The 27,829-nt window shown below is 40.2% G+C and overlaps 1 protein-coding gene across 1 annotated transcript in view; it reads left to right on the top strand.

Moving 5' to 3' along the window:
- Pappa (pappalysin 1) overlaps positions 1-27,829 on the top strand; it is a 237,008-nt gene that overhangs the window by 91,518 nt on the left and 117,661 nt on the right. Inside the window, exons 8-9 of the mRNA XM_048813215.1 lie at positions 16,044-16,172; positions 21,169-21,260. Of these exons, the coding sequence (XP_048669172.1) occupies positions 16,044-16,172; positions 21,169-21,260 (221 nt within the window). The remainder of the gene's footprint in view (positions 1-16,043; positions 16,173-21,168; positions 21,261-27,829) is intronic.

The raw sequence follows: 27,829 nt of genomic DNA, 5'->3' as shown, positions 1-27,829 counted from the left end.
GCCGATGAATTTCTAATCCTGTTTAGACCACCCTTGAACAAACACCTGCACTGAGTGCATCTAATTTGATAAGGGTGAAGGCAGCAGGTGACTGTCAGTGAGTCTGGGCTCTGAGCTTAGGGATTGGGACAGTGGTTAACTCTCAGGCTGCCTTCTAGAGCTGCCTCCTCACTTGGAACATTAAAAGCTCTCCCTTTGAGGTGACTTCAGAATGTTTTGGTGCATTTTCCCTAAGTGGTATTTCACCTGACAATGGGATGCTAGAGCTGGGAGATAGACAGTATTTGCTTCATTACCCTCTGCCTTCAGTTTCTCAAGGAAGGACAGACACGGGGCAGATGGTCAATATGTGTAATAAGTGCATGCATGTGCAAGGAGCGAGTGAGTAAACTCATGGCACATCAGGAATTGGTAAGAGACCCCTAATACAGGTGCATTTGCTGCATCAATGGTCTTTCTCTGAACTTATAAGGTGGATTAGTTACTAGAAGATCAAAGAACAAATGAGAATGGCTCCTTCCCCTCTTAGCTTAGCAACTTTGTTTTCTCTCTCTCTCTCTCTCTCTCTCTCTCTCTCTGTACTGGGGATTGAACTCAGGACACTCAGACACTGAGCCACATCCTCAGCCCTGTTTTGTATTTTATTTAGAGACAGGGTCTCACTGAGCTGCTAAGCACCTCGCCATTGCTGAGGCTGGCCTGGAACTTAGGATTCTCCTGTCTCAGCCTACTGAGCTGCTGGGATTACAGGCCTGTGCCACCATGTCTAGCAGCAACTTTGTTTTCTTATTCTCAGAGTGAAAACATGGACCACGAAGTGTAATTCAGTCTTTCATTCATTTAGTAGGCATTTATTTAGCCCTGCCTTTGTAATGGGCCCTGTATGTAGCAATGGAGATGAAGGAGGCAATGAGGGACAGTACCAGCCTTCTGGGAACTGAGTCCAGTCAATGTGAAAAACAACCAATAAAACAGAGTGAGCATTGTTATGTCAAGGGAAATCATGGACTAGGAGCTCCTTGCTCTACTTAAAGGGTCAGTAAAAAACCCCTGGAAGAAGTGGCATCTGAGTGAATGTCAGAAAGGGAAGGGAGACTGGCTGCTCATAGTGGCTTAGGAGTGACACTTGAATGAGTTTGAGCAGAGGCCGGGGAGGTTGAGAGGGGGCAGGTAACACCACTCCTAGAATGCCAAACTAAGGGTGTGGACTTCATCCTAAGGGTAATGGGTACCATTGAGTGTCTTCAGATGAGTTCCTGATGAGATTTATTTTTGGATTGGCCATGTGTGGATAATCTGGGTAGAAGGAGGGATGGAGGCAGAGAGCCTGAATGATAAGGGAGGAAAACAAGGTTGCAAAACTGAAGTGGGAGATGGTGGGTGATCCAGGGTGGTCAAAGTGGGACTAGAAAGGATTGGATGGGGCAGAGCAGTATTAATGGGACGGAAGCCCAGATGACCAATCAGAAGAAGGAGGCAGGTGAGTGGATCATGGAAGATGCCCACATTACTGACATCACCGAAACAGAGTAAGTGCAGAGATAGAAGCATGTTTGGGTTGGGTTGAGAGGAGGGAGAGTTTAGAAGAGGCTTCCAGTTGCTGGCCCGTGAATTAGATGCAGACATATACTCTAACCCTAACCTTTATTGTGTAGAAATGCAGGAGCAATTGAGGTATGCATGTGCATCTTTGGGAACATGTGTGTGTGTGCATATGACACACATGAGTGCCTGTGTGTGTGCATGTGTGTGTGAGTGTTCTGGGGGTAGGCAGGCAGGACCCAGGAGACCATCAGTTTTCATCATCTACTGATTCTGAAAGGGTAGTCCAATATTCTGGAAGACCCTCAGGGGGTCATGGGGTTAATCTTCCAAAGCACTAATACCTATAACGTTACAAAGCATGGGCTTTGTTTTCTACCCAGGATTAATCATTCACTCATGGGTTTTAATACAAGCCAGATACCACCTCGCTGTGCCTCATGCACAACAATGCCAGTTACCCTTCCATCCTAATGTCTGCTCTCACAGTGTTGTCAGAGTGGGTAGGTTTGGTTGTTATTTTTTTTGTTTCCTTACCACCTTTAATCTTTCATGAACTGGAAAGTTTAGTAACTTCTACCCAAGGACTTTTTTCAGAAATGCCAGGGAAGCTGCACTTGCCCATTAACTTGTGCCATGACCTGGGGCTATTTGCTCCTCTCCTCTCCTCCCTTCTGGTCTTCCACATCCATCCCATAGTAGGGAAATTGGAGTAAGTGATATCCAAACTCATCCTGCTCTGTTTTCTGCATTGTTGTTCTGGATCCTTCTTGAGCTAAGCTCTCTGTGTACAAATTCAGCCTCCAGAATTTTGAGGCCAAGAGAATTAATTCTAAGATGCTGCAGCCTGCATCTGTCCAGGAATTAGACTCCAGACTCTCAGACCTAGAAGGAGCATTGAGATCATCCAGGCCAGCCCTAACACTTTAAAAATAGGAGAATCAAGCCCAGAGGGAAAGGCTACTTCTTCAGAGTCAGTCATTTGGTGGCAAAACAGAGAATTGAACCCAGGGCTTCTGACTCCCAATCCAGGTGTTCTTTCTCTCACAAAACAGAATCCTGGAAGCTGGCCAGACCTTGGGACTCAAATTTGAGCTCAGCTCTCTCTGATCGTGGGGAAGTCTCCTTCAGTTGCTGGCAGTGAAATCATAGAGAATTGACACAGGAGCAATATGGCAGCTGGCACGGGTGAAGGGGTGGTCTAGGAAATGAGAGAACACACTTGGCCAAGCTCAGAGTCCACGTGACCCTCGCAGAATCCTGGTCTCAAAACAAACTCAACCTTTTTGGTTCAAGTTCTCCCTCTCATCAGAAATGTAACTTCCTGCATCTAAGAAGCGGGGCTTACAAAAGGGCTCAGAAGACTTCGTGGACATCAAATAGCTCTTACAAAATAGTGTTTTGATGAGTTAAGTGTAAATGAATCAGAAACATAAGGATTACATTTTCCCCCAGTGCACATGGGTTTCAAAATTGAGGGGAAACGTAGTTTGCTAACTGCACGCGGGCTTTCAGGGAACCCAAAGCATTCAAGGGGAGGGTGGGGGCAGAGAAGAAAGAGAAACCCAGCCCCCAAATGGTTTTAGATGTGGTGCCAAATTTGAAAATGCTGTTGGGCTTGCCCTCTGCCAGTAATAAAATTGCTGGCCACCCAGAGAGGCCACAGGGAGGAGAAAGGAGATTGCTTTCCCCACTGGCCCCTGGTCCTCAACAACTGTGTTCAGTTAGTGCCGCTCAATCACAGCTGTCACTGGGTCCCTGTGCTCGGCTCGCTGGCCCCAACTTGGCCTCGATTTTCACACTGTGCAGCATGCCTGTTTACCTCCAACTGTATCTGATGTTTTGGCTTCCAGAGTCCTTGGTGACTGGTCAGCTTGTCACAAGCCCCTGCTCTGTAATCAGGTGACCTGCCCATCACCGGCAGAATGTTTGGGGAAGCTGTCACACATCTCCTTTGGTTGCATTCAGGAAAAACAAGAGTTTCTTGTAGATGTTTTCCTCTCTCCCTTGGTTAATGCTATCCAGGTGTGGAGTTTTCCCCAAACTGGTAAATGTCTTCCCTTCAAATCTCAGCCTGACACAAATAACCAGGAAAATCTCAGGACAGCTGTTACCTTATCCCAGGATTTGAAACTCTGGGTCTTTTATAATTTCCACATTGTCCCTCCATTCTTTCCCTTATGTTTTATTTCATTGCACCAAGAAAGTAGAAAATCATTTCAATTGGTGGTAAAAGATGATTAAAACAAAATAACAAAGGCCTTGGCTGCAAACGGTTAGTTTTATTAAATTTGCTACTGGGTTTTAAATTGGTACCAGGGTAAATCTTTGGACAATTATATCAAAGGCTGCTGGAATTAATCAGTTGCATGTATATATATTTGCTCCTTTCTGGGCCTTCTACAGAGTAAGGCAGCATTGCTAAGACACACACACACACACAAACACAAGAGTTTTTCCATTACCTGTGTGAGAGGGATGTACTCTAGAACCATTGGGGAAGAAGCCAGAAGCCTGGGGGATTCTCAGATCCTTGTCATCTGATTCATCATTTATTGATTCCAAACCATGGCTGGAGCTCACGATGGTCACCAGGAGGAATAAGATGATGGATATTTCAGAAATAAAGGCCATTTTCCCAAACAAAGGTTCTTTCTTGACAATGGGACTTCAGCGTGGCAGCTTTGCATTAATAAGGGGACATCTGCAGTGGGAAGACTTCTGTCTAGTGAGTGCCCGGGTCTAGAAGGAAGGAAGACGGCACAAAGACTAAATGTTGGTGCAGTATCTACTGTTAGTATGTCTAAGCTCTGACCTCCGTAGCTGCAATAAGGAGGAGGCTCAGAAATCACTGCATTCAGTGCCCTGCTCTTGTTACAGTAGCTCTCTGCCTCTGGATGACTCAAGCCCAACATCTGCCTCTGAGGCTCCCTTCAACCATCTCCTGTAAACTCTCACCTGACTGTTGTAACAAAACTTTACCACTTTCTCTGGCTTATCCTAAAGTTTGGTCTAAATGAACTGTCCTTTATCTAAAAGGTTTGCCTGTGTCCTGTCTTGTGCTATTCCTACTGCTCAGAACACCCTATTCATCGCTGATGTCTTCTGACATGTTTCCCCATGTGTACTTTCACAAATGATGAAATCATTCATAGAGACTGTTGAAAGCCTGCTGTGTATCAGGCACTGTGCAAGGAACAGAGATTTAGCAATGCAGGGATAATGCATTCTCTGTCTTTAACATACACCTTTGTAGACAGGTATTCAATCTCTGATGGTCAAAAATGTTCTTAGTTTTAAAATGAAGTATGGGATACTAAGAACACTAGTACAAGAAAACCAACCTAATTTGAGTGTAAAAAAAAAAAATGTCTTCACAAATCTTTCTCATCCTTCCAAGCTACCTCTTTCTCTTGTTAGGGATTTTCAAACTCTACCTTGTACTTCAACCTTATTGTTCTTGGCTTATCCTCCTTTTTGCCCTTCAGCTATTTCAGATCAAGGATAGTATATTCATCTTTGGGATTTTCACTTTACCTAAACTCCATGTTCTTTTTAATTGAATAAGTAAGGTGAGATCCAGAGAAGAAAACTGATTCATCCAGAGTCATACACACACACACACACACACACACACACACACTCACACACACAAATGGGAAAGCCAATGTCATTTTTCCTGACCTGTGGTCCAGAGTCATTGCATCAGACTGCTTTTCAAGATATTGTTTCCCAAGACATGCAATATTCTTTGTTCCAAATTCTTAACAACCATCCACCCCACCACCATCAGTAAAACAGAAGACCATGGTGTCTCCTAGTCTGAAACAGAATGGAATCCTTAAGGATTCTAGGTGATACTCATAGGAAGTTGGAATCTAAGAATATAAGACTATCACTATAAGAAAAAAACTGAGCATATGTAATCTAATTATATGACTATTAAGACAGAAATTCTTTCATTAAGATGAATCACAGCTCTAATGTCATTCAGTGAAAAAAGACATGTATTTTAAGTTTCAGTTCCATTTAAATAAAATAGAATATAAAAACTTCTATTAGCATGGCAAAATTTGTTAGGTAAATTTATTTCTGCATTATCCATCCCATGGGGAACACCCCATCCCTTGGGGTCTCTCTGTACCAGTACTGCCTAAACCAATTATCTATGCTTCTACCAAAGTGGTCTTCCAAATGAAATATAATTATGTCAGTTCCCCAGAAGACAGCTCTCTCCTCTTCCTCTTGACTGGACTTCTTACCTTTCTCTACTCAAGCTAGTATATTTGCTTGGGAGATCTCAAACTCTCCCTATCACTAGGGTGACACACCTCTGTATTCCTACAGTCCCCTACACTTTGGGGGCTTTTCAAAGCCATCAATTTTAATACCTTCTCTACAAACCTCAGAACATCCTGAAGACAGGACCATATTTTATTCATCTTTGCATCCCAGAAGCCTAAAATAACCTGAGATGACTTAGTGAATGCAATTTGGGTGGACAAGTAGATGAAACATGAAAGGATATAAATATATTTATTCAGAATTTGAAAAAATGAACAAAGTCATAAATATAATTAGATATCATAAGATTAACTAGCTGGATTTACTTCTCATATACTGTTTTCATGATCATTAAGGATGAGGTGAGTTAACAAATTTGTGATCTTATACAAAACTGTGTGTGTGTGTGTGTGCTAAAACTATTTTCCTCTACTTTTATACATAAAAAATGAATTGTACTTTAGTCTGGATTGCAGCTCTTTTAAAGACTAGAACCATGAAGGGGAACTTAACTTATCTTCAAATAGTTTTAAAGTTCTGTATTCGACTGGATATTAATGCATGACTTATTAATGTGTACTCATCCAAGAAGTCAGCCTAATGTCATGAGAAAGCCAAATGTTCTAGAATCCAACAACATCACTTAAATCCTGCTTTTAAATTATTTCTCTAACCTTGGGCAGATCACTGACCTGCAGTGAGCCTCAACTGAAAAATGGAATTTTTAAAAATTTACCTTTCAGGTTAATTTTAGAAATAATATGTGAAAATTTGGTGACCTATGTAGTTACAAAATATTCCCAATACAAGCATTCATCTGAATATTATAGGAAAAAATATAACAGATATAACTAGAATCCTTTAAAGCGTATAACTATAATCAGAAAAACAGAAAGAAATGATTTCCAAGGGTGAAATAGGCAAGAAATCCAGTGGAGTCAAGAACTGAATGAGTAAGCCTTGAATCTAAAGTCATATTGGTGTAGTTTGGATAAGGGAAAGCCATTAGTTTTAGGAATTGAGTAACCTGGATATTCTTGCTTATTCCAGAGAGGGAGAGTTGACTCTGTAACTCTGCAAGGTTACAGAGTTGAAACTAAGGAGTTCAGAACAAGGCTAAGACCCCTAAAGGCCTATGTGCCTAGTGAGAGGGTGAACTAGGGGGAAAATATATGTCTATGCATGTGCTTAGCTATCTACCTTAACAGCATGACAGTTAAAACTTTCTTGGACTGTGATCTGAGTTTAGGTATATAATTACTGTTGTATACCTCACATATATATGATTGAATCAATACTGCTCACTATGGTCTGGAAATGCTTGAGCCAAGGAATTAACTGGAAAAATAACGGGTTTTGGTTTGTGATGTTCCAAGGATACCCAGAAATAAATATAAAGCTACTTTGAAGGTGGCATAACCTTGACCCAGGAGGCACATGATTCCCACAGCTTAAAACCCACTGAACATGAGTTCACATGCCAAAATTAAAAATACAAAAATGTAATATCAGATCTTTCTTTTCAAAATCAAATTTGACTTTGATAACAAGTATCCATATTATTTTTAGAAAAAAAGAAAGAAAACTATAAAGTATAAGCTAATGATTAGATCTAAAATAAAAGAAGGGGAAAATAGTGGAAATAAATCCAGCAAATCCAAATGAAGGCAAGAAAGGAGAAAAAGAACAAATAAACAAGAAAAGAGAATGATGAATGGAAAGCACAAACAAAATTGGAGAAACAAATCTAACATAGCAATCATTATGCTGCTAAGATAAAAATCAAATGTTTGAAGATAGAGACTCAAATCAGATTTAACTAAAGTTTTGCTGAAAAGTTAAAGGTAAAGGCATGGAAAGTAGTTGCCAGGTACTTTTTATTGATATATATATATATATATATANATACATATAATATATATATGTAAATATATAAATATTTATATATATATAAATATATAAATAAATATAAATATATATATATATATATATATATATATATGACAGCAGAATGCATTGCAATTCATGTTACACACATAGAGCACATTTTTTTCATATCTCTGGTTGTATATAAAGTATATTCATACCAATCCGTGTCTTCATACATGTACTTTGGATAATGATGTTCATCACGTTCCACTATCATTTCTAACCCCCGCCCCCTCCCACTCCTCTTCCCTATCTAGAGTCTGTCTATTTCTTCCATGCTCCCTCTCCCTACCCCACTATGAATCAGCCTCCTTATATCAGAGAAAACATTTAGCATTTGTTTTTTGGGGATTGGCTAACTTCACTTAGCATTATCTTCTCCAACATCATCCATTTACCTACAAATGCCATGATTTTATTCTCTTTTATTGCTGAGTAATATTCCATTGTGTGTATATGCCATACTTTTTAAAATCCATTCATCTACTGAAGGGCATCTAAGTTGGTTCCACGGTTTACCTATTGTGAATCGTGCTGCTATAAACATTGATGCGGCTGTGTCCCTGTAGCATGCTGTTTTTAAGTCTTTGGGGTATAGAACTGAGGAGAGGGATAGCTGGATCAAATGGCGATTCTATTCCCAGTTTTCCAAGGAATCTCCATACTGTTTTCCACATTGGCTGCACCAATTTGCAGTCCCACCAGCAATGTATGAGTGTATCTTTTTCCCCACATCCTCAAATAAATGAAAAACATAAAGCTTTTCAGTAAATGAAACTTACAACCAAAAATGAAAACTCTTTTTATTATCAAACAGAATTTAGCAATATATGAAAATTTACACATTTACACACACACACACAAACATACTGATCTTAAGCTGAATTACCTCAGGATGACTGAGGATTTTACTATTAGATAGTCTCCTAACATAATTTGCAATTTTAGCATATTAAGTGATTTTTAAAACAAGATTTTTTTTCTGGAAGCAGAGTTTAAAAAAAATCCTCTTGAAAAAAATTAAATCCCTTCATGATGAAAAAAAAAATGCCAAGGATTGAAAATGAAGAAACTATCTTTATTCTTCATCTGAGGAGACTACATAGAGAAATTAATAAGAATCAACAAATTATCAGAACTAATAAGGACTTGTAAAATATACATTTGCATAGACAAATTATTTTTACCATCTCTAGACAATGCAGACATACACAGTGTGTTTATAGATGATAGATGGATAGATAGAAGCCACCATTTATTATAGAACTGTCATCTGTAAAATGTTTTGAGTTAGGAATGCTTTCCTTATAAAAAAAATCATCACAATTTTTATGAAGAAAGCTTTAAAACTTTACTGAAATCATAAAAGAATACCTAAAATAAATTAGAAGATAAACTATGTGCATAAATGGAAGCACAAAATATTGTAAAAATTTCCTTTCTACTCAAATACATTTATATATTCATTGAACTTGAAATAAACTAGGCTTGGTGGTGCACCCCTGTTATCCCAGTGATTTGTGAGACTGAGGCAGAATCGCAAGTTCAAGACCAGCCTCAGCAACTTAGTGAGACCCTGTCTTAAAATGAACAGTAAAAATTCTGAAAGCCTGGTGGTACAGTGCTCCTGAGTTCAATCCCCATAACGCCTGGGGGACTAGAAGATTGAATCAAAATTCTACAGGCATTTTTAAAAATGAAATATAAAAGCACATGAAAAAGCAAAGAACTCTTTTATAGAGAAAGAAAGAGAAAAATAGACTAATAAAACAAAATAACCAATAAGCAAATGGACGCAAGTACTGAAATTATATATGGCAAAGATGTTATTACAATTCAATAATAAGGTGACTAACTATTATCCTAAAAGATTAAGTAATGCTGGGTAAATAGTACTTCGTCCATATTTGAGCACAGGGGACAATCCTTACTTCAAATCACTTTTAAAATAATATTGTGATTGATTAAACCAATACTTGTAAAAAAATTTAAATCTCTCTACTAAAAGGAAATAGAACAGATTTGCATTATGAGTAAAGAAATATTTATCCCACAGCACAAGACACGGACAGATTATGAAAGAAACAACTAAAAATTTCTGTTTAACAAAGCATTATAAACAAAGTGTAAAAACAGGAGTAACAGACTCAGAAGTGGTATTTACAAAGCCATTAATTATAAATAATTAGGATCCAGTACATGTAAATAATGATATATTAATACAGAAAAACAAAAATAGCTCAATTTCAATTAGGCGAAATAATGAACAGTCAATCCATGTGGTTAGAAATGTAAGTAGTCAACAAATAAGTGAAAAGATCATTAGGTTTGTTAGTAACGAAGGAAAGGATAAAAATACAATAATTAAATAATATGATAATTAAATACCATTTAATAATTATCAGATTGGCAAAAAAAAAAAAATCAAATCTTTGGCAGAATCCAGTACTGGCAAAGACCTGAGGCAATGGGAAGTCTGCTGGTAGACACGCTAATTGGCACAACCTTTTGGGAGAATAATTTGGCAATATGTAGTAAAGTTGAAAATGCAATTACTGTCAGCTTAACAATACCATTTTGCTCCATTTCCTTCAGAAAACTCTTGTTCTCTGTACCAAAGAATAGGAACACAAATGTTTAAAGCAGCATTGTTGGAAATAACAAAAAAGATGAAACAAACAATAATAGTCATAATAAAAGAACCAACTGAAGTGCCTATCAATAAAATAATGGCCAATTAAAGTATGATATGTTCCTCTAGTAACACACTTAGGTCAGTGAAAATAAATGAGCTAGGTCTCCCGTGTATCAATATGTGTAATCTCAAAACAATACTGAGATGGTAAAAGCCAGCTGCATAATAATAAGCATAATAATAAGCATAAAATGTCTATGAAATTTAAAATCCGCAAATCAATTTGTATGTACAAAATTTTTTTAAATGTGCCTATGAGGAAATGGGACATGAGAAAGACACAAACATGTTCAAATTTTGTCAGTATTTTCTTTCTTTCCCACCAAAAATAAAAGGTATAAAGAAAATACAGTCCAGTGTTGTAATTTGACAGAGATGAGGAATACATCTATGGACCTTTGTTATAGTGTTGTCTATACTTTCCTATCTTATTGAAATGTCTTCTAATTAAAACGTTTACGATAGTTTGTATGAAATCTCTGGCACATCATCTCAGCCTCGAAAAGTGGTTGTTTCCTCCCTTTCACACTCTTGGCTGCAAGCTGACATGCCGAGTGCCCAGGCATTACCCTCTGATTCTTAGCCCAAGGGTGGACTGGAATACTCAGGCTCTTCCTGAGCCAGAGGCATCCTAGGTGGTCTCTCCACTATGTCTCCTAGCTTAGACAATCTGGGTGGTAGGTTCTGACCTACGCCCATTCTTAGTGCAGAATTTTAACAGCTAGGCAGCTTCTGGCCTGCAGAAAAGTTCATGACAGAAAGATACAAGACTACATTCCTCATTCAATTAGAACTATGGATTGCAAAGCTAAGCATCATACCATTCTCCAATTCCCATTTCATAAATGAAGAAATCGATGGTTGGAGACAGGGAATGGCTTGTGTATGGTCATTGGGTCAGTGGTAGTAGTTAACAGAAAACTGTGTTTCCTGACTTTGAGATGTTTCCAAGTGCTTTTTGTATGTAAACTCTTCTCATTTCAAAACTAGGGCTTTTGATTTCTAGTCTTCTGTATTTCCCAGTTCATAACAGCTGGGGCATCTGAAAAGCACTGTCTGGGGAAGGAGTTAGCCTTGGATCAAGTCTCTACCCATGATTAAAGCAAAGTGTATAGCTTGCAAGGACACATAGCATAATCTCCCTACGTGTTAGTTTCCTCACCTAACAAAGGAGAAACAATAATAATTATTCAAGGGATTGTCATTTTGATTGAAATTATGCATAGTAAGTATAAGGCATAGTATTAAGACATATGACAAATCAAAACTATGTTTGCAATTACTATTCCAGAAGATGGAGTGTTAAAGAGGTAACACAATGTAGACGGAGAGACTGCTTTGGGAAATGGCTTATGATAAATGAATACTGTGATATGGAGACAATAGGGGATCAATAAAGAGTAATCAAGGAACTCACATAGGTTCCTGAAAGAAACAAATGCATGCTCCCATAGTGTATGAAGCTCTCTCGCTTACTCCTACAGGACTTAAGTGTTTTTTATTTTATCTTCATAGCAACATGGACAAGAATCATATCTGAATTAAAAGACAGAAAAAGAGACCCAAAGAATTGAGGTCAATTAAACCTATAGATTTCACATAGGTTTTAATTGACAATATTATAATATTAGGTATATGCCAAAAGTTTAAATATTCACTTAAATAAAGATTTAAGCTTAAGTCACAGGTGTGTAGTTACTTTGTGTACTTTTAATATTCTTAAGATAATTATTTCATAATCTGCAACTAATTTTTAGCATAAGATTGTGCACCAAATTTGATATAGACTTGCCATCAATATGACATTTCTGAGGAGGAATATTGAGGAAATCATATCAATGAGGAATACCAGCATTTTTTTTCTAATGATCAGAAATGCAAACCTAAGGCAGATGTTTTGTTTGAGATATTTGTGAAAGAATGATGGCTAAATGCTGCAAAAAGTTTGTGTGTGTGTGTGTGTGTGTGTGTGAAAAAAACAAAACAACCTATTAACATCAGCCAAACAACTCATTGCATTTAAATTTGTTAGTTAGAAACATGAAATTAATCTGAGAAGCAGTTCGAAAATTGGTGATCAAGCATTAATAATTAACTATTAAGATTTTAAAAGAAAGAGACAGAAACTTAAAAATCGCATTCTAAGTGCTATGACAGATATCAGAAATAGCCAAACTAATCACATCACAGGTGAAGTGCTGAAGTTTTAGTTGCAAAGAAATAGTAAATGGGAGGTTTCTGCTTAGTGGCAAGTTCCCATTGCTGCACTAAAAGAAAAGGTTTTGAGCTGGATAGTGCCTTTGGATCTAAGAATATCCTGACAGTGTTGGTAAGACTGGGGAAGGAAGACAGGATAAGTAGGAAGCAAGCCAGAGGCTGTTTCAGCCATCAAAGTTGAGCTGCTTATGGCAGCAGGAATGTAGAAAAGCAGATGAGAAAGCCTTCTCTGGCAGATGCAGGTCCACCTGGAGACGGAAGGTGCAGGCAGGGAAGGAGTTCAATGGCAGTGTAAGGCTTTCCAGATGGTTTCAGAAGCCGCTGAAAGGAACAACTTGACATAAATGTCCTACTTTTAGACCAACCATAAAACAGGTTCTAACCTCTGGCAAAGTCCTCAGAGGCTGCTAGTTTGTCCCTCTGAAAAAATTATATTCCATCAAAAATTCTATTCCATCGGGTTCTTGACAAAGGAGCCCATGTTTAGCATTAATTTTGACTTTATGTGGGAGAAAAATGTACTTTCAACACAGGAATTTTTGGGTAGCAAGACATAATCATTTTAATAGGAGTTGCACCTGTCCTCTTTCCTCTACTGTTTACTGAAAAAGTGACTTGGACTTCTGTTTTCCTACCAGAAAACTTAGGATAACAGTCCTTGCCTCCCCAGCAGCTGTTGTCAGTCTTCAGTGAGATAATGATACATGAGCCTTGCAAACCCAGTTGGAGGAAGGAGGGTCATTAAAGTCCTCTACCAATCTGATGGGTCCTATGTGCTGCTGATAAGGATACAGTTGACCCCAGGGTAAAGATAACGCTGAGATCCAGAATCTTAAAAACTTGGACTGGGTCACCCAGAAAAAGAGTAAGCCATTCCCTAGTCAGATGATGTGGTGGAAAAGAGATTGTTCCTCAAGCTGTGGCCCACATGTTAGCTGGTGGTCCTGTATTCATGAGTTTACCTAAGCAAAGTTACAAGCAGTTATCTGTCATTCCATCTCTTCTATTAAAGAGACTATAGCATAACTCCAATGAATGAGAATGTTGATAATTCAACATTGATAACAATAGGTTAACACTTACTGTTTATCATAGGCTGGGAACATATGTGTTTTATATCTGTTCTCACCTTCAACCTGTAGGAAAATGATGTGAGGTCAGGTTTATGATTGATTTGAAGTAGGCTCAGAGAGGTAAAACACCTGCCAGTGACTTCCTGGTGAAAAAGATGAAGCCAGGACTCAAACATGTGTTTGCTTGTCTCTATGTTGGTGTTTATTGAGAAGGAGGAGGAAGTTGGTATTTATTGAGAAAGGAGGACTAGCCTAGGGAGGAGAAGGAAAACATTCACAAAGATTACCCCACTACCTTAAATATTATTAGCCACAAATCATTTGTGACACACATCACCAGTGAAAAACGATATAGAGAAATACTTTTCACACTGGCAGGCTTTCTACAGGAGCGCCCCATCTGCTCAGCAGAGACCGTGTGCCCCCAAATGGCCTGAGATGTAGCCTGAAGCAAATTTCTTATTCTATTCCATAATATAGCCGTATTCTTTTAGCATCAAACATGACCCAGTATTTTCGAGCAAAATGAAAGTGTCATAGAATGTATGGCATATTTATTTTGTGCCTTTGGGTATCCCCAAGATTATCACTTTCTCCCCCATCCTACTTCAGTTTTTGAGAATCACCAGAAAAAGGCATATATTCATTAGCCTAGATGTGAATAAAATAGACAATAATCTTTAAAAATGTAAAATCTATAATTCTGTCAACAAATTATCACTCTAAGGGTTTACAATACAATAATTATATATNCTCTCTCTCTCTCTCTATATATATATATATATATATAAAGATTTTTATGCCATTGCCCACTTAGTTATAATTGACAACAAATTGACAGAATCTCTAGGAACTTCTGGTCTACCTTCAAAATTAGTAGCAGCTCGAGGGCTGCTAATATTAACTTGTTTGCGGGGGAGCATAATTCATCTGTCATTCTGTTCCTCAACAGAATCCTTCATTGCTCCTAAACTCCAACTTACTCACTGTTGCAGTGAGAATCAGGAGACCTGTGTCTGTGGCCCCTTGCACCTGTTATCTTATTGACCTTATCCAAACAGCCCCAGCCCTAAGAGCAGCTGAAATAACAGATGAGCAGGAGAACTTGAAGGTTTTTTTGACATTGTCCTTTTGTTTATAAAATCCACCTCCTCAAGTGTGGAATCTGATAGAAATTCTCTTCATAATCATTTAGTGTTTTTTTTTCCCATGGTACTTTTTGTTATTAAGATGAATAATGGGTTCAGAGAGAGAGAGAGATGGAAAACTAGAATAACATCCCCCTTTGAAAATGACCAAAAGGTAAACAAGAGTGGAGATTTAGTTGTGTGTGGAATTGACATAAACATGTATTTGTCTTGGAGGATAATTGGTAATAGCTGGGTTTGTTTGGTGTTTCCTTTGTGGAGAAGTTAAAGACAGGCACCCCAAGGTCTCGAGGTCAGAGGAGATATGTAGTCTTGGCCTATTGGAAATCTGGCAGAAACCAGCCTCTGGAATTTCAATACCAGGACAAGACAATGCTTTGCAAGGGATGAGATTACTAAGTCAGGCTCCAACTAGGGAGACAGAGTATAGGATCTTACTCAATAGCATTGTGGTTATAAGTTGCTTAGCCTCTCTATGTCTCAGGTTGATCATCTGTGAAGTCAATATGAAAATGCTAGTATTCGTGTAGGGCTGTTTTGATTCTCAAATGAGAAAATAAATAGAAAAATGCTTAGCCTAGGGCCAAAATTCAATTAATGGATGCTACCATTATTATTTCAGTCAAGAGAGACTAGGGAGGCTCAGGTGGTGGGGAGGATGGAGTCACTGTAAATGCAGCATGAAGAAGGGGTTTGTACAGACATAATGAGGTTTCTGTGTGGGTCTTAAAATGGGAGAAAATGATCAGATAGTGCCCAGAGATTCTGTTAGGATATTTTATCACATCTATAATTTTGATTATTGTATTTATTTTTTCCTTGATGGCTTTCTCCCAAATGCTTTCATTATTGGACCACATGTTATCTGATACTTTTCTACCAGGGTTGTTGTGAAATTTAAATTAAAGAAAAAAAGCACCTACTCTGTACGTGGCCATCAGTCAATTGATGCTAGTGTACATTTTTGGTGCAGTTCATGATGCTTAGCAGAGGATCTTCACCTGAGTAGATAATTAAAAAAAAATTGAAAACTAAATGTGCATTTGATTTTTAAAATGAAAATGACTGATAAAATACACACAAGAATTCACTTTTCATTCTCTGCCTGTCTGCCCCCACTTTTATATTTGTAATCATCTTCTTTGCATTTTCTAGGGATCTAGAACTTGGCAATATGTACCAGTACCGGGTTATCACCATTTCAGGAACTGAAGAAAGTGAGCCATCACCTGCTGCCATATACATCCATGGGAGTGGATACTGTGGTGATGGCATTATCCAGAAGTAAGTAAGGACAGAGGGGGCATGCTGATTAGGCCAAGGGATGGTCAGGGTGCTGAATAGAGGAGCTCATAAGATACTGAGTCCTGAGTTACCAGTGATCCCCAGCAGTCTATCAATTGATCTTCAAGCAATTTGCTGACCTTGGAAGAAAATCAGTGACTTTTTTTTTAACACATGCATTTCTCAAGGATGCTGTAGAATACATGATCTACACAGAACTACCAGGATACATTGACTGCCATTTTGCTCTTATTTTCCATTGTTTTATATGTGATACAAGGATTCTACTCATCATTTTTTGTCATTGTCCACACACAATTAATGGGATGCAGTTATTCTACATTAAAACACGCTTACATTCTGTGCTGGCTGGCTACCATTTACATTTGTTAAAATTGCACATCAAAAATTTAGAAAATGGTCCAAAGGCTTATAAAAATAGCAAAGTGTAATATTGAAACATAAATAGCAAAAGAGGTTCTAAAGTGAATATTAAATTTGATATGAGTACACCAAAGGAAATTAATCAATGAGAGTAAAGATTTCACCCCAAACTGAAATTATGATTAGAAAATACACAGACATGCATCTAAGAAATGAATTTCATGAGATTATCAGTTCATTCATCCTGTTGCTCTCAGGGCAAGATGTGACACAACTACCAAATAGGGGCAAGAAGCCATCAAGAAATTTGCATTATTTTAAAAAATCAATAAATAAAGCTTCTGATACTTTTCTTTCCAGAATAAGCACAAAAATCTTTTCTGGAACAAAATTGAGAGTTTTATCCCTAGAGGTGGACTAGAGACCAACAATAATTCAAAATTAAATTTCTTGTTGCTAAAATTATGGTCCTTATTGCTAACCTATTTATTTGCAAGTCACAAAATCACTGAGACTTTTTAAACTATTGACAGATTTAATGATAAACATTATATGCAGAGATGGCGAAACAAGCTACTGGCAAAATTCCTTCATTAAATGGCACTGTTGGGTGTCACATCATATCCGCGTAACATGGAATTGCAATTGCTATCGCTGTAGAGGGAGGGGCAGTGAGAGAGAGCATTTGCTTCACAGTTGGAAGAAACTACTGATGTGCAGAACATGCATCAGCTCATAGGTACAGTACATGCATGAAAGAGAAGTTCTGGATGACCCTGTTAGTCAGTAGCACAGCACGGATGCTGCAAGGAGAGGGGCAATTTCATGTGTTACGGATGATCATGTCATATGTGATGTCAACTGGAAGCCTGTATTGGGATGAAAGGACCAGTTAGGTGTAGAGCAAAAATGCCACAGCTCTGCAAATAAGAAGAGTTGGTACACAAGTGGCACATAGACATGGTTGTTGGCCAGCAGAATGCTTTGTGTTCATGACTGAGTAATGAAGTACCAACTACTGCAAACACAATCAGATGAGTGACATCTTTCAACTTACTTTGCATAAAGGTGGGAGTGTGCTACATTCTGCCTCCCCACCATTGAAGCATATCAAAGGTTAATGGAGAGGTACTAACTCAAGGTTTTGAAATAAAGAATTACATTTTAATACCTTAAATATATCTCTGTCTCATGTTTTAAAGCAAATGAAGTTCACATTTTGTCTGAACAAAACATTTTAAAGCCCATTTGCTGGACCAAATACAAATTGTAAACATCCAAGATGTATTTTAGTAATTCTGATAAAATGATCTACATAAAAGTTGTGCTTTCTTCAATTTTTAAGACTCAGGTAATTATTTAGTAAACATGAATTTACACCAAATTTATATCCTTTCAGAGGGGAATTACCTGAATTTTTCTCTGATATCTCTGAAGATTTCTATAATTTTTTAAATTAAAAATCAATGTTTTTTCTCATTAGAAAAATACATTGGCACTAATAAGGCCAGTAACAATTATTTGCATGATTTCAAGTGGCTTGCTGAAGCAGTATCTTTCAGGAATATATATTTATGTCTTGGATGTCCTTATAGGTATAATTCCAAAACAGAATTGACAAATAGTGAGGAGATAATGTAAGCATTTTTAACTATTTAGTTGTGATACAAATCACCTAACTGCCAAGAGTTTGAACATAGATTATAAAGTTTCTCATCCCATGATGAAACCCCATGATGCAACTCCATGACGTATTATGGGTATTTCAGATCTATATCCAAGGACTGGGGATGTAGCTCAGCGGTAGAGCACTTGTCTAGCCTATGCAAAATCCTGGGTTCAATACCCACAATTGTTTTTTTTTTTTTGGGGGGGGGCATGCTAATTTAGCTAAAATAAGTTTTAAAAAGGAACTCACCAGAGTTGGAATTCTAAGCTACATTAGTCTGTCCGTTTTGGAAGCAAATATAGATACATTGATAAAACACTGCAAACAATGTCATTCTTCTTGTTGATCTGAAATTGTTATCACCATCATTAATTTTACATAATATTCATAAATTAATAGTAATTTTACCTAGAATTGGTATCTTTTATACACATCAAATACTTAACTTACCACAGATACCAAATACTTCTTGACATAGTATATAAAACTGGATGCAGCTTAGAGATGTTCACTTAAGGAAAAGAAGGAAGGCAGAAAGGAAGGGAGGAAAGAAGGAAGGAAGAAACATTGGAGAAAAGGAGGGGTATCATCCTAGCTATGGGTAAGAAAATTTGCATAGAAATCTGTGTAGACTCAGCACTGGATGACACCTCCAATGGATAAACACTTGATTGTAAATGTTCACAGCAACAGATTCTTCTGGTTCCTTATGTAGCAAAAGACAAAAGCACTGGACAGATACTGTAATCACAACCCTTATAAACATTTATTGGGCCTCTACTATGCACAAGGTATTGTGCTACATTATCATCTTCTTGCATCTTCCCAATAATCATATGAGGTAGGTCCTATTAGCATGTTTTACAGAAAAGACAACTAATGCACAAAGAGAATAAGGCAGTTTTCTCAAGCATATCCACCCAGTAATGGATTGAACCAATATATGAACTGAGGACAAAGGTTGTTGTCTGAATTCATCATCTCATTACTGTGTAACATGAAAACCCTACAAAAACTAGATAGTAAAGGAGTGGCTATGAATTGTATGCTAGATCCCAGGCACTGTAGCAGGTACCAGGGTACTAGGATGACAGAGACTCTATCACTCCCTTTGGCATCTCACACTCTATTATAGAGGCCTCTCAATTAATAAGCAAAGGCATCAGTTTGACAATTGCTGTGGTAGATGGAACAAGATGTCTATGAACACAGAGAATGGCAGCCTCGAACTCCAGCCTGAGAGATCAAAGAAGGTTTCTCAGAACTCTTCTATCTAATGAGAGATCTATCATGCCTAGAAAATATTCCTGGTGACCCTAATGTTTTGTTTAAAACAATAGAACATGCCAATTGGGTGGTAATGGAAGTATTGGAAATATTCTTATTTATAGCATAACCCAGGTTTAAAAAAATTGTGTATCTCCCCAGATAACCCAAGAAATAGCTGAGTAGCAGGTCACCAGCAATTTCCAAGCTGCAAGATTCACACACCGATTGCTGGGACTGTCTAGGAATATGAACTTCTTTGCTCATGGGTTTGCAGACAGGAGAGAACCTGGGTGGCTCTTTGGAGATCAATGCAATGTCCTAGGCCATCTTAAGGATTGATTGCAAGGCACTGTCTTGCTACCCTGACACCTCCTAAAAACAACAAACATAGCCTGGTGTTAATTGCCGGGGTAAAAGGAAAAGTCTGAGGCCTCTTCCATCCTGTGACAGGGCCCAGCTGGTCTCTGGGGAGGGAGAGCCTATTGCCCACCCTCTGCAGAGACCTCCCAAGGCAAAGTTGGAATGGGAACTGTGATTTCCTGAGCATCCACTGTATGCCACACACTGTGCCAGCCCTTTCCTTCCATTTTGGAACCCAACTCTACCGAGTATGCAGATCATCTCCATGGAACACAGGAGAAAACTGAGAGGTAACATCTGAGAATCACTGTCCAATGGATTTTTCTGCAACGATGGAAGTATTCGGTGCTATCCAACACTGGCCACCAGCCATGTGCAGCTATAGCATACTTGCTATGTGTCTACCATGATGGAGGAATAGGATTTTAATCATATTAACTTTTAATGGATTTAAAGTTAAGTCATCACAGAAAGATCAGATAGAGAGGCCAAACCACTTACATAAGAATGGACAGTTAGTGTGGAGCACAGGGATTCAACCCAAGTTTTCTGTCTCTAAAAGGATGGGAACTTTGTAGAAAACAAAAATTCACCCAGCCTCTCTGTTTTGGCTCCTCCTTCTCCCCACCTTAGCCCAATTCAGAAAAATGAATGCTGCTCATTTTCTGCCTGTCCCAACCTCTGCAAAATCTTCCTAAGGTGATGAAATAATTCCAAGAGAATAAAAAGAGGGGGCATTTTTATTCCTTCACAGCACAGTCCCACAGGCCTCTGAGATCTTGACACCATGCAATGACACACCCAGTGAAGAAAATAAAACTTTCCAGAGAAAGGGTGACGACCATGAATGTGTGAATGAAACACCCGGAAGGAGTGGAGGAGAAGCTTTGACATTACGGGGACCTCCACTTCCCTCACATCCACTCTTTAGAAATCAGAAATGCAAGAATAGCAGTAAGATGTTCCTAGACACCGTGGGAACAAGAGATCTGTGCACGTATTCATTCACTTCTTCATCCATTTCTGACTCCCAGCTGACTTTTGAATTTAACTGACAAGATTTCAAAGGATAACTTTGAAGCAGAAATTCTGCTTCATCCTCTCAAACACAAAATGAGGCAAATGTAATCGTATTTTCTACCTCTATACCTTTTATCACCTTCATTTGAAGATGAAGAAATGGACTCAAGTAAGAAAAGGGACATGGGAGAGGTCCCCAGAAGCTTCATGGGCCATGGGGCGAGGGGACTTTTGCAGCCCAGCCTTGGTTCAGAAACTGATCTGGAAAATTTCTCTCCTATATCCACTGTGCAGAGACCAAGGTGAAGAATGTGACGATATGAATAAGATCAATGGTGACGGCTGCTCCCTGTTCTGCCAGCAAGAAATCTCCTTCAATTGCATTGGTAAGTCTGCCATGTCTCTGGGCCTGGCTGATTGGTCTTTAAAAGGGTAACAATGACTTTGACTAAATGATGATTTGCCCCTTGGTTTTACACGTTTATTGAGTGCCTCCTATGTGTCAGGCACCAGGGAATACATCAGTGGGGGGCAGGGGGAATGCAAAATAAAGTGTAAATATTCCTACCATCAAGAACTTAGGCTCTCATAGATAATGACAGGTAATTGATTTCGATCAGACTCTACTTTACAAATGCTATTGCTTTTCTTCACACCACCTGTTCAGAATGGCTATTACTATAGATATGTAGGGCTTTTTGTCTTTGAAGATGACAAGAATCAAAAGTCAGGGAGTTGATAAAACTTGGCCAGGTCAGAAGGATTGAAGGCAGAACCCAGACTTGAACCTGATTTTGTTCGATTCTCAAGTTTGTACTCGGATCATTTTGCTGCACATCCTCTAGCCAGGATTCAGGAGTTGCCAGGGTCCTGGTTGCAGACTTAGAACCCTGGGGAAGTCTCTCTGATCTGAAGGAGGAGATAGAGCAGACCAGTCTGTGTTTAGAAAGCAAATGTCCTTTTCCCACCTTTACAGAGTCAGATGGGGAACGTGTTTTCCTCTGCCTTCTTGCAGAGTCTGGCCGATCCTGTTGTTTCAGCCCCACTTGGGAGGCCCTGGCCAGCCTGGGGCTGCTAAACAGACAGGGGTTGGGGGCAGGGATGGAATTTTGAGCTGGCCCAGATGAGATCATACTTCCTTTAAGATGCAAATCGATACCTGAAGATCAAAGGTCCCCCAGCTAATCCCCTGGGCTGGAGGTGAAAACTAATCACAATTCATTTGCAAGTACAAAAGACAGAGGTGCTCTATCTGAAAAAGGAAGGGGCAGCTACAGAGGGGATGAAAACCTTGGTGGGAAGATTTCTCACTGAAAGGCAGTTTTCTGGGACGAAAAGGGAAGGAGATGTCATCACATCCTTGCATCTGCAGCGCATTACAGGGGTGTTTAGACATTCTTTCTCCCAGTAGATTGCCTGCCCTGGGGGTGAAAAACATGCAACCTTTTGTTCTGTTCCCAACACACATTTATTGAGCACCTACTATCTGCTTGGCACCAAGTAGGGGCTGAGCAACACAAGAAAGGTGTTCTGCAAACATTTATGGTTGAAAAAAAAGGGGAAGACAGAGAAGAAGGAAAGACAGAAGCTTTGAGGCAGGGCCTTGGGTTAGGAAATTGGAGAAGATTGTTTTTCTCTTCTCTCTTGACTAGATAGTGGTTCATAGTAATAAAGCCTGATGCTCGCTTAGTATGTGACAGAAAGAACTTTGGATTGAAATTCAAAATATATCAGGTTCTGGTCCTAGCTGTGGGAAGAATTGGTATAATGCTGGCCAAGTGGCTTCTCTAGGAGGCCTCAATTTACCTCTGGTACATGCAGATGGTTGGGTTAGGAGGTCTCTAAGAACCTGAATGTACTTCTGTGGTGTGGCTTCCAATGTATGGGGCTGAGTTCCTAATAATCATGAGCTCTACTAGAAGCAAACCCTCACCTTTACTGTCATGACAACCAACTACTCGTAGCCCATGCTGGAAAATATTGACCCATGTCACTCACTCCAATGTGACATGTAACTTAAGAGGTTCTGGAAAGAAGGCAGGAAGCGGTGAAGTCAGATATGGTGCTATAAAGAGATGCTGGAGCCCTACCATGTTGCTTTAGAACTGCCCTTCCCAACAATACACGAAAACAAGAAATATTCTTGCAAACTATGATCCACAGGCAAGAACCAAACAACCGCCTGTATTTGTAAATAAAGTTTCATTGGAATGTAGCAACACTTGTTTATTTCCATGTGGTCTGTGGCTGCTTTCATGCTATAACAGAGGTGAATGGTTTCAACAGGTGACTCAAGGAGCCCAAAATATTCACTATCTGGCCCTTTACCATGTGTCAACCCCTGGTCCATGGATGTGGTCATTGCAGCCTGATGTACAAGGTAGATGAAAATTAGGACATCACTCACCATTTGTTAGAAAAGTCACAGCATTTTGCATGCACAGTGGTGGGGACTGGAGGAATCTGGTGGGAAGAGCACCCAGGATTTTTTGCTTCCTTGTACCTCATCTGCCCTTCTACACTTTGGCCAAAGTGACTCTTTTGGACTAGATCAGTGTTCTTCAAACTGTGTTAACTGAAATTCCGAGGAAAGAGATGAAGACAAGGGAGTGACCAAGAGGATGAGACCAGGACCCTCTTAGGTCATTTTATAGCTTTTTATGCTCTAATAGGTTCTAGTGTTCTGCTGCTACTGACCATATTTATTGAACATCTGTTACATTCCAAGCACATTTAAACTCTTACTCTTATGACAACTCATTCATGCACTGTTTTTCCAAAATGTATGTGGAGATACCGTGTGATAAACTAAGGCTATAGAGTTAAATGGTAGAAGTCGTCTGAAACCCTGAGCATCTGGGCCCAGAGCACCCTCGGTAAGCTAGTTGCAAAAAAACGATAGCTCCTGATCTTGCAGGGCTTTAGGTGTTGTGAGCAATTCTTGTAGCAAACTAGTGCAAGGTAATACAAAATGGGCAGTGGCATGGATGTTGTCCAGGGAAGGTTCTTTCTTACCCCTGTATACTGAGGGCCATTTGTGGCAGAGGAAGCACCTTGCTGTACCCTTCACTGGCCATTGGAATCTCATTATGGATACTCTCCAGGCAGAGTGGAGTTCATCCAGAGATTCCAGCTCTCGGGGACTACGCTCTAAGGACAAACTCCGTATCTTGAGTCTAGAAAACTTTGTTCCTCTAAAAGGAACAGCTGAAGGATAGACAGGGACTGACTCCCAGAAGATCTAGCTTTAGGGGTGAGTCAGAGCAGTAGAACTGAAGTGGGAGGCTTTGCCAACGTGGACATTGTGCTCATCATTAACGTATTAATGACAGTAGTCGGACAGGATTGCGTGAAACACCATGGCTTGGATGTGTGACCTTGGCTAAGCCTCCATGTTCTCTTCCAAAAAAACATGAAAGTTCTAGGAACCATCTGGGGAAGATATTTACCAATATTTTTGAATGCTTACTATCTAAATTTCCTTCCTAGATTTAGGGAATCATCCTCCTAATCTTTGTATTACATGAATTGCTCATAACTCTCCTCCAACCCTCACCAGAGAAGTTGAAATCCAATCTTCTCCTGCTCCTGGACACCTTTGTTGCTTGAACATAGACACACAGCCTGGGCTTTCCTTCTGCTCTACAACAGACACAGCAGCCCAACACTTGGAATTGGAAGCTAGGGTGATATCACATAGGGACCCTGCAAAAACCATTTGGATGACCATGGAGGGAATGGCCACACCCATGACAGTTCCCAAAGTACTAGGGATAGCTTCTGTCAATGTCCAAGTGGAGGTAGACAGAGCAGCAGCCTTGGATCCCTTCGCCGGACCAATTCTAGGACTAAATCTCTAGCTTGGACTTGGCTTCAGATATATAATCCTGGCTCTCCAGCCCCCTCCCAATGAGTCTTCCATAAGCATCAAATATTATTTTGAATAGAAGTTTTTAGCTCGCTTTGCTTAAGTTATCCAAAGTTAGTTTCTGTTGATTGTTATTTAGATCCTGACTGAAAATTGTCCTCATTAGATACTGTGTCGTTTCGCTCCATTCCTGGCAAGTTGGATGTGTACAATGTGTATTTGGGCAGGGTGAGGTGGGGTGATTGTTGATAGGGGAAGGGATCATCAGAAACAACCACAGTTTGGGGGTAGCTAGGTAGTAGCCCTGCATTATGCATTCTGGGTTAATGTGAGCCTCGTTTCCAGATGTGAGCTCTGAGACCCTTTGTGATGGCTCAAGTTCACAGGGCTCACAGAGGCGTGATCCCATCAACAGACCGAGTAGAGAGCCCTGGTTTTTCTACTGGGCCACTCTGTCTTGCCACACGAATGACTTGCTTTCTCCCTTCCACCCTCTCTGGCTTCCTTCCACTGCCTGCCTTTCTTTTCTCCTTCTTTCCCCCTCCTTCCTCTCCTCCTCCTCCTCTTCTTTGCCATGGGTCCTCATCACTGGCCACTTAGAAGGGCCGTTTTCCCTGGGTCAGTAACACCAGCATGAGGGCGGGTGACAGATTTATGAGGACATTCCCATTCACTTTTCAGAAGCCCACACATCCGGAAGTATTCCCAAGGTGCCAGGGTGCTATTATGCAACACCCTGGGGACTTCCCTTTCCCACTTTCCCACCCCCAGCCCTCATCCCCCAACACATAAGAAGTTGCTTATTAAAACAAACACCACCCACAAGACCTCTTGGGCAATTCAGGCTGCGTCCCCTCACAAAGTAGGAATTATCTTGTCCTTTTCCTCCTTTTAGAAATATAACATACACCAGACCTGGGGTTTCAGTTAAAAGCGCTGATATCAGTACAGTGATAACTGCCCAGCGGGCACCAGCCGGGAGGCCTGCTCAGCAGAACTGGGAATTCTGTTCTCAGCCACTGCGTCATAAAACACAGACAGGCTACTGATAAAAGCTGAAGGAGGGATGGTAACGGTCAAATTAGTCAGACAAAATGTGAGGGGTCCCCCAAAGGGATTTGTGCTTGGTAATATATCCTGAGCCAGAGCTGGAAGCCTGCTACCCTCAGAGGGGACCTATCAGCCATTATAAGGGTTTGCTTTTGGAGATTCCCCTGTTGTGTTTTGATTGACCACCTAGCTTAGTCTTAGAAGCTTTGTGTGCACCTCAGTATCTCAGAGCCTCAGTTTCTCGCTTCGTGAAATAAAGTGAGCACTCTAGATCTCCCGAGGAATCCCCAGTTCCTCATTTGGAGTTTCCAAATCTTGCTTGATGCTGATAAATAGTTAGCAAAGTGACAAGGACCTGCATGCCATCTCCCCCCAACCTGCAAGCGTTTTCCTCCAGTCCCTTGTCCTCCCTCCCTGGCTGCTCCCTGCCTCTCTCCTGCTGGCTGCCCTTAGCACCGCTTTGTCTCTGATCCCTGACACCATGTCCCCAGCCCTGTCTCAGAGCCAGCGCTGAGACATTCAATTAGCACTCCCTGCAGCCCGTGGCCCTCCCCTTCACTGTGTTCGGCAGATAAGGGGGAGGACCAGGGATGGGGATCATTCCGCCTCCCCACCAGTTGCTGGGAGGGGCAGGGGGTCACCAAGCCTGTGGCCCTTCTGTCAGTCTGCCCTGGCCTGCGCTGAGCCAAGGCGAGAAAGAAAAACAAAAAGATGAATCGCCACGTCTTCTCTCGGTGGATATTCCGATGAGACTGTAGAACAACACTGACTCAAAAGGAAGCCAGCCCAGGCGGAGGGGAGGGGAGGTGGGGGAGAAGACAGGGCTCTGCTGGGAGCTGCTTTTATTATTATTTTTCTTTCTAACAATTTGAAAGCATAATAGATGATCCACCTCTCACCTTACAAAAAAATTAGAATGGAAAAAAAAAAGAGAGAAATAAAACTTCTCCTGGCTGCCCGTGTTCCTTCAGACCTCCGTCTGTGGAAGGCGTAGTTACTTTCCTCAAAACACTTTCTTGAAATGAAGCTTTCCTTGGCTTGAAGATAGGCCTGTAAAAGAAAAGAGAGAGAAACGTGAGCAGTGTGTGTGTGGGGGGGGGGGGCCCTAGAGGTGACAGTGTCCCAGCCTGTTTGGGTGGCAAGCTCCCCACTGGCAGGCGTGTGACTTGGGACAAGGTGGTTAAGACCATGGATTGGGGGTGAAAAGCTTGCTTCACATACTCTTAATCCACGCCTCAGTTGTCTCATCAGCGAAATTAGTAATAGTTTCTACTTTTTAGAGTATTTTTGTGAGGATCACATGAGTTGATCAGGCTGCGAATGTAGCTCAGTGGTGGAGAAGTTGTCTAGCATGTGCAAGGCCTGGGTTCTATGGCCAGAAGTGCAAACAAAAGAGTGTATTTACCTACAGCATTTGGAACAGCGAACCCCAGTACCTATATTGGGTGCTACTGCTCTGTTATCCTTGATATTAATATTATTCCTGCAGAAGTTGAATTCATCCTCTCAGCAAGCTCGAGAGATAATTGATGGTTGTTATCCCAGTTTGGTAGAGGACAAACGAAACTGTGGTTCAGAGAGATTAAGTAACTGGCCTAGGGCCACATGGCTAGAAATAGTGGTGGGATTTGGGGTACCTAGGCAGAGTCTAGACTCACTTCACCATGAAGTGATTCCATCTGCTGAGCACCCAGTTGTTCTGTCTTCGTGCCTAGAGATCCTTTAAAAAAATACCTTCACTCATCCGCCCAGCCACTCTGTACAGTCAGAATTCTATCCATTTGGGGGATAGGGAAACGGAGGCACTGAGAGTTAAGTGACTTGCCTAAAGTCTCATCTCCAGGTGGTCAGAGAAGGAAGCTTCCAACCTAATCCATCTGCCTTAAACACAGTGTCCAAGACCCAGGCAAACTCTGGAAGAAGCAGGACAATGTTTCTTTTTCTACTATTTCCGTTTGGTGCCACTGAGTCACAACAGGAAACAACATGAACCCATATGTCCTTCTTGTGTCTTTTTCATGAGTTGTGAAAACAAAA

This window comes from Marmota marmota, unplaced genomic scaffold (assembly GCF_001458135.2).
Source record: "Marmota marmota marmota unplaced genomic scaffold, marMar, whole genome shotgun sequence".
Lineage (NCBI taxonomy): Eukaryota > Metazoa > Chordata > Mammalia > Rodentia > Sciuridae > Marmota > Marmota marmota.
The sequence above is the reverse complement of the archived record's forward strand: the minus strand, read 5'-3'. Positions and strand labels throughout refer to the sequence as shown.